Raw genomic sequence first — 8,417 nt, 5'->3', positions numbered from 1 at the left:
AAAAAAAAGGTTTATTTAGCTCACAGTTACTGGAGGTTTCAAGACAATGGAGGAGAGGCTGGGGCGCTGTCATGTACAGGATGACCCTCTCCACCTCTGAGAAAACACAGTCTAGCCAGTTTAAAGCAGTCTGAATTACATAGCAAGATCTCGAGATACTGCTGTCCTGAGCTACAGGGTCTGGAAGAGAGGCTGGGGCGCCACCATGTCCAGGATGATCTGCTCCATACCTCCAAAAGAGGTGACCAGGCCTGGGGGTGGGGTACGGAGGCGCGTGCTGTCAGTTTAATGGTTTGTGCCTCTCTGGCCCCGCCCTTCAAGCTCCATCTTGGTCCCTGGCCCCGCCCCTTGAGCCTCATGCTGCTCCTCAAGGGGCTACAGTCCCATCATTTAAATGAGGCTTTGGGGGACAACTAGATACAAACCATAACACAAGCCAAAATACACATCTCCTTTAAATTGTGGGTGTCATAGCCAGGTATGGTGGCACACTCCTGTAATCCCAGGACTTGGGAGGCTGAGGCAGGAGGATTGCTGTGAATTTGAGGCCAATCTGGGCTACATAGTGAGTTCAAGACCAGTCTGAACTACACAATGAAACCCTATCTCAAAAAGCAAATACAAAGTCTCTTGTGACAACCCACAGCAGCTCCCTGAGGGACATCTGCCCTTTGGTACAGAAAAGCACATACCACTTAGACAGGTGAAGAATGGTGCTAAAGTAGATTTCCAACAAGTGCTTTGGGTGATGGAAGAAAGTTTTTGAATGTGAGAGTGTGGAGATAAAATGTAAAATGAAATTTGTTGTCTATTTACCACCAAAGCCAGAAATTGGAAAGTGCCCGGCCCTATATTTGTTCTTTGGCTTAACCACACAGAGCAATAGTTTGTATCAAAATCTGGCTATCACCAAACTGCCTCAGAACATGGCCTTATTGTCATCCCTTCAGATACCATACCTTACGAATGCCATATTAAAGAAGATGATGGCTGAGACTTCAGGACTGGAGAGGGGTTTTATGTGAATGATATAAAGATCCTTGGAGAACTGTAGAATATACTCTTATGTAACAGAAGGGCGTCCTCAACTCATAAATGCCAGTTTTTCAGTGGATCCCCAAATGTTGTCTATTTTTGATCACTCCATAGGAGGCCATGGAGCTGATTTATGCTTTGAAATACCTTGGAAAATACAAATCTGTGACAGCATTTGCTCCAAATTGCAACTCAGTCCTTTGTCCTTTGGACAAAAACCCCAGATATTTTGGAACAGATCAAAGTAAATGGAAGACTTATGATGCAACCTATCTTGTGAAGTCTTATCCAGATTCTCAGTTCGACATACTGATTGATCCAGGAAAATATGACCAGTTCCTTGCAGATGGGCAGCTCCTCCCAGATAACTTCATCGCTGCCTGTACAGAAAAGAAAATCCCTGTTGTTTTAGATTACAAGAGGTTATGATCATAGTTACTACTTCATAGCCACCTTTATGATCACATCAGATGTCATGCAAAATACCTGAATGCATGAAAAATATCAGATGAAAGAATCTCTTCAAGATTATAAAAGTTCAAGAAAAAAGATTGTTAAATATAGGATTGCATAATGCTAAAAGAGTTTTCTCCTACAGTTGAATTATCTTCTGAATGAATACATAAAACTTGCTTCTGATTTTAAAAGTTATTTTACTGGTGTTCACTATAGGAAAACTTCAATATTTAACACCTTGTTTGTTATCATTTGGAAGTCTTTGTTATATAAATCTTAGGTCATAAGGCCAGTGAAATAGCTCAGCAGACTAAGCGCCTGCTTAGGCAAGTTTAGGGGCTGGGGTTCCCTGGCACCACGTGCTGCACCGGCCCCACCTCCAGGTGCACTGAGTGAGGGATTGAGTCCAGGTGTAGTGGCACATGCCTGTAATCTCAGCACTGGGGAGGCTGAAAATAGGAGGATCACTACAAGTTTGAGCTGTATAGCGAGACCCTGCATACACACACACACACACACACACACACACAAAACAAACTTAGGTCATAGCATATGAACATAATTCTATTCAAATCATAGAATACTAACTCTGAACAGAAGATTTAAAGGTTAGTTAGCCTAGACTCACTCATCTTTCTGGGCTTTCAGCCTCTGAAGTCATGGACTGTCAACTTGATTTCCAGGAGACATTTTAATTAGTGTTTGTCAGCTACAGAGCAAGGAAGCAGGCTTAGAAAAGTGACTACCCCATCATTATGCCTGTGGGACAGCTGAGAGTAGAAAAAAGTTTCTAAACTCCAGTCTATTAAATGTTTTGTGTGTGTGCAGTGCTGGGATTACAGGGGTGTGTCATCATGCCCAGTGTGGTGGTCAGCACAGCACGGGGTTCTGGGGCCAACAAGACATGCCATACTGGGGATCAAGCTTGGGCGTTTGTGCTTGCCAGGCAGGTGCTCATACCACCGAACTATCTTCCAAGCCCTTTATATTTTGAGCTGAACAAATCCATGAGCCTTGGTTTTTGGGATAAGTCTCTTATGAATTAAATGTAGTAAGTCATTCATTTATGAACTAGCTCTGTTCCCACAGAACATTCATAAATGGGATCCATTTGTTCAGTCCAACAAGGTGAGTCTTACATACCTTTGACACGAATATCCAATGTAAAGCATAAAAAAACTAACGCACATAAAAATGTTGTAAATTATTTTACTTTGACAGTTACCTTAAAATGGTAAGGTAGACATGTGAGCTAAGCTAGGAATGCTCCTGGTGGGGGCGGTTAGATCACCTGTGAAAAGTCACAGCTCAAATGTTTGTAAGTCAGAGACTTCCTGTCATAAGATTCAATCTGAAATGGCTGAAGAAAACTTATACATTTCATATGTTACTATAAAGAAGTATTTTTTCTCAATCATATGCAGAAATATAACTTGGTGAGCTAACCAAGAAAAGTAATTAGGATTTTTTTTGTGTGTGTGTGTGAATATAAACTATGTTCCTTTATAAACTTAATAGAAAAACTTTGAAACATAAGTTTGCTTTGGTAGCAAAGTTTTTTTCTATTAAAGAGCACAAAGTTTACTCATTTTAAACATTCAATAAGAAATCACACTAAATCACCATCAAAGAAGACAACATTAGATTGTTAAAGTTAGAAAATCAGTGCTATTTTATTATAAATGTAGATAGTACAAAAATTAGCACAATTTAAATATCAGTAATCCAAACTGAATCCTAGAATGAGCTACACACAAAGTAATTCTAGTATTGTGTCCTCTGGTAAGGAATATCAAAATTTGTGAATATTTTGCCTGTTTATGAATACATTTTTTTAACAAGGAGAAACAAAACAAAACATTGTGGGTGTCCGGTATGTTGTTTTGGTTCTGGAAAGTGACTAATACATTGTGCTCAGTATCCATTATCAAGATGTCTAAGGCATGTATTATTCTCTCAGTTTTTATTTCTCCTTTAAATCTCTAATATTGTGATAAAACTCAAAGATGTTACTAATCATGTTAATCAGGGAGTATCTTTAAAACTATTTTTCATGAAGACTGTATGTAATGTGTACAACATGATGTTTGATACTCATATTTGTAATGAATGACTATTTCAAGTCAAACAACAAACATAGCCATCTCCTCACATTTGCCTTTTTAGTATGTGTGGTAGGAATAACTAAAGTCTATGCTTAGCAAATCTCCAATATACAACACAAGGCTGTTAACTGTAGTCACGTTTTATATCAGGAATCTACACTTATTCATTCTTTAAAACTACAACCTTATGCTCTTTGACTTGCCTTTTCCTATTTCCTCCACCTTCCCATCCCTGATAACTATATTGTAACTTTTTAAAGATTTCATGTAAATGAGATCGTGTAGCATTTTTTCTTTCCATATGGCTTATTTCACTTAGTATAACATCACCTGGACTCATCTATAGTATTTCAAAAGACCAGGCCACCTTTCTTAAATGCCTGAGTGATACTCCCATGTATATTGCAATTTATTCATCTGTCAGTGGACACTTATGTTGTGTTCATAGCTCAACTTCTAAGAAGAAGTGTGCAATGAACATGAATTGCAGGTGTCTCTATGATGCTGGTTTCTTTGGGCATACATCAAAGTAATAGGCTTACTGGATCATATGGTGGTTTTATTTTCTATTTTTATTTTTCAGGAGCTTCCATATTGTTTGACATAATGGGTTTCTAATTTACATTTCCATCAACAGTGCACAAGAATCTATAAAATGATCACTAGAGGAAAAATAAATGGAACTACTAATTCAAGCATGTGGGTCAGTAAATCAGAAATGAAAACAGCTATGAAAAAAGGTTCAGGAACACTAAATTGAAGAGGTAGGGAAAAGCAATTAGGAATCAAGTGGCAATTAGATTTCTGTAGGTAGGTAGATTGGCCCTCCTTCAATTAGGATAATAGGTGACATCTGTTAGATTCTGAAATAACTAGAGAAGCAGAGATGAATCTGACCTACCTGATTGGGGGAAAGGAGGGGCTAATACAAGTGGAGGGCAAAACAAGGACATAAACTGCACGAGGATTTTGAGGCTGTGCACCTCGTAAGCAAATGGAGCGCTTTGTCCGTGTTCCCTATGTTTGGTACCAGGATTGCAGAAATACACTGCCCATAGGCCAGTCTCAACTTGCAGGGCATAATCAGCCCAACTGGAGGCAAAACATGGGTCCTCCCACTTTTCTGGCCAGGACAGGGCTGCTGGTGCCAGCAAATGCCTCTGAATACTGGATGAACCCTTATCGGAGGGCCCACTTTGAGCCCATTCTCACCCAGATGAACTCCAATCTGTGCCAACGGCTGTGCAAGGCCAACACCAAAGAGGTGGGCATACAGGTGAGCCTGCGGGTGGACAAGTCCATGCAGTGCTCACTGGGACCTCAAACTCTGCACAGCTGCTACCCATGGGACAATGCTGGCCACAAGAAACCCATAACAGAATGGGGAGTCTATTCACCAGTGATGGGCCATAGGGGCTTTGCCTGCTTAAAGAAGGATGGGAAAGATAGTAAAAGCAAGGTGTTTTCAGGCCCAGTGAAGGCCAGCCAGCAGCCACCACCAATGCAAAGGTCAGAAGACGAAAGGCAGGAGGACCTCCCTCAGTCTCAGGAGTTGGTGGAGGAGGATGCCAAGCATCTTGGTGAAAGGAAAAGCAAGCGGGGACAAGGAGATCCAGTAGGCTGTTCACTTCCGAAGCCCAACTTCCAGGTAGCTTTTCTTTTCTTTCTTTTTTCTTAGTGCCATGCCAGCTCTATCCTCTTTTCCATTTTATTTGCAGGACAATAACAGTAAAGCTTTCTCCTGCTTTCTCCTTTAATTTGATGAGAAAGAGTGGTTATTTTGAAAACATGTATTGTATGTGGCCTGCAAGCTTTTTGAGTTTTTTGTGTAACAGGGAGGTGCCAAGCCTGACTTGAGTCTGTGAAGAGCAAAGCTATGGCCACTGTGCTTACTGGAAAATGAGCGTTACTCGAGTTTTAGGGTAAAGCTCCAGCTTTGGCTGGGCATAGGGTAGGGTGGGGATGAGGTTCAGCTGCCTATAGCTAGGCGCCTATCAAAGAGACAGTAATGAAGGGCAGGAAAGGAGGTTTAGCCAGTATGGTCACACTGGAAAAGACATAAAGAAGTTTGAGCTCTCTCTTCAAGGGGCTGAGAAAACCTTTAGAGTTTTATAGACCTCTTTGGAGGGCCTGCATAGCTGGGGAGTTCACGCAGCTTGAAGTGGTAGGGAACGCTAACCAGGTGATGGTCTGGTTGATGGATATTTTAGGACTGGTTCTGAGAGAGCTGTTATTACCTGAAAGGGAGTTTTGTTCTCACCGTGAGTTCATGACTCCTGCTGTAGAGGGCAGTCTCAGTTCCCCTTGTGGGATAATCACCTCTGTTAGGTCCATCCTTATCACAGGATGGCCACTTGGAATCTTTTCCTGAAATCTCAGATGACAGAATAGAGACTTTGAGGCATTGTTCCAGAGGGTGTGGAACTGAACAGGGTAAAAGCCTGGCAATTGGATGTTCCTGCAAATCCTGAAAATTGCTGTATTTATTTTTAGCTTAGTGGCCTGTGTCTTAAAGGAGGGTGAGACGGGCTGGGTAAACTTAAGGCTAAATATCCTTGAATAACAGACAGTCCTTACAGGAGTAACATTGTGCAGAGCAAAGCAGGGACTTGACCCTAAGTTTCAAAGCAGTCCATACTTCGTCCTGCTGTTAGATACCCACTGTGTGCCCAGCCCCCAGGTCCCCATTAGGTGAACAGACACAGAGCCTTAAGTGTGTGAATGAAAGGTCAGATTTTCTTTTGAGGAGATTATGCTCACAGTATTGTGGAAAATGGAGTGGGAAAATACAAGTAACAGCAGCAAGAAGAATTCCAGAGTCATTCTTAAACCATAAGAGATGAAAAGCTAAATTAATGTACAATTGTAGCATTGAGAATAGACAAAAGTGAGGGAAAGAAGGTAATTTTATTTCCTAAAGCAATGAAAGGAGAATATAGATTTCTCCCAATTTAGTAAAAGAGTCTCCCTCTCCTTTATTTTTAGTCTTTGGAACCAAAATATGGCTATTTTCACTGTAAAGATTGTAACACCAGGTGGGAGAGTGCGTATGTGTGGTGCATTTCTGGAACTAATAAGGTAGGTGAACATGAGTGGGAAATGGAGGGAGAGTGGGGTGGGCACCGGTTCCAAACGGATGCAGTGTCTCCCCGGGGAGCTTGACTGCCGCCACCCCATGTTGTTCATCTTGGTCCTCAGTGCTGGGAACCTCAGTGCTCAGTGAATGTTCAAACCGAACTGAATTAGACTGGCTACCTCATTCTCGAGCCATATCCTGGCATATGAGGTTGGGTGCTTTTACTGGATCAAATTTCATGTTATGAAGGTGGGTTTTGCTTTTGTTAACATGGGTCTTTCTGGGACCATTTTTTTCATTGGTATACTATACTTTGAACAAGTTGGGGCCTTAGCTAAAGAAAATTGCCACTATTTGCCACAAGGTGGGGCAATAAGAGAAATAATTGATAAAGGTCAATTTACATAGGAGAGGTTTACTTTGGCAGGCTGTGGTGGTGCTTGCCTGTAATCCCACCTACTGGAGAGTTTGAGGCATGAGGATTCCAAATTTGAGACCAACTTGGGTGACTTAGTAAGGTCTTGTCTCAACATAAAAATAAAAAGGGGTAGGGATTTAGCTTAGTCATGAGGCACCCTTGGATTCAATCCCCAGTATTGGATTATTTTTTTTTTTAAACTAACCCCTGCACACACACATACACACACACACACACACACACATTTGAGTTAAACGCTAACATATTAAGATTGGGAAAAACTTCACATTGAATTTGCATTTCTGGACTTTCATGGACAGCCATGGCATCTGGTCACACTGAGCACTCGTTCAGACGAGAACTGTGGGTTGCAACGGGCCAGTTTGCAAGTCTTTTGCTTGCCCTGGCTACTTCATGTTGTAGCAGTTGACACCGGGCCATTTCCTTAACTTCTAAGTGCACCTGAGTTTGTGTTGTGTGTTCAAAGGGTGCCTTTCTGGCTAAAGGACTGTGGAGGGACAGGGGCAGAGAAATATGTTGAGACCTGAATGAAAACTTGACTGAAATAGCCATTTGCTAGACGTAGAAGGTGAATAGGTTTTCAAACCAAGTTAAAATTACTTCCGGTCTGTCTCTGGCCAAAAGAAAAACAATGGGTGGATTCAGACATTCCAAGGCATTAAAACACAAAACATGTGACACAGAACTTGTCCTTAAGAAACATATTCTGGTAGAAGTGGTGCAGACAAAAATGCAGTTTCGTGGTATATGCAGTAACTGCATGGAAGTGGTACAGAAATTAGATGGGATGGGGAGGTTACCCTGTTGGAGGGACAGTGCCATGATTTCCAAATATGACTGAAGTATAAAGAGGAGGAAATCAGCAAGTTAAGCAGGGAAAAAAATATGTGTAGGAAAATGCGCAAGGCCCAGAAACCACACAAGTACACGGTATCCGTGGGTTACCACAAGTAAGTTAAAGCTCAAGTCGGGAAATAACTGGAAAACAGGATATGTTGAGGCTAACAGATGGGGACAGAAGGAGGCGGGCTTCTCCCACACAACGGTCGGAACTGTAATGACCTTTACCATTGCATGTCTATTATAGCTCTTTATGTGTGTCCTGAGTAGTTGTTGGAACGATAGAAAAAGTAGCATTAGCCAAGTTTCATAGGTAAGGAAAATCGGGGTCATAGGGTAAGAAAAGGTGACTGATAGCCCTAGTGCTTAAAACTGCAAGGTTAGAAGTTAGATAAGCGAAGTGCAAAGTGAAGGAATGGATTCCTTAACTTAAGAACTGGGACCAATATATATATATATATATATA

General features: G+C 41.5%; 1 protein-coding gene and 1 pseudogene across 1 annotated transcript in view; both read left to right on the top strand.

Moving 5' to 3' along the window:
* Nucleotides 1-710: 710 nt before the first annotated feature.
* LOC101581131 lies at nt 711-1,533 on the top strand (annotated as a pseudogene).
* Nucleotides 1,534-4,590: 3,057 nt separating this feature from the next.
* Zar1l (zygote arrest 1 like) overlaps nt 4,591-8,417 on the top strand; it is a 10,578-nt gene continuing 6,751 nt past the window's right edge. Inside the window, exons 1-2 of the mRNA XM_004631066.1 lie at nt 4,591-5,244; nt 6,582-6,674. Of these exons, the coding sequence (XP_004631123.1) occupies nt 4,591-5,244; nt 6,582-6,674 (747 nt within the window). The remainder of the gene's footprint in view (nt 5,245-6,581; nt 6,675-8,417) is intronic.

Source organism: Octodon degus, unplaced genomic scaffold (genome assembly GCF_000260255.1).
Source record: "Octodon degus isolate 3935 unplaced genomic scaffold, OctDeg1.0 scaffold00038, whole genome shotgun sequence".
Lineage (NCBI taxonomy): Eukaryota > Metazoa > Chordata > Mammalia > Rodentia > Octodontidae > Octodon > Octodon degus.
Note: the sequence above shows the minus strand (reverse complement) of the source record. Positions and strands in the feature narration are given on the sequence as shown.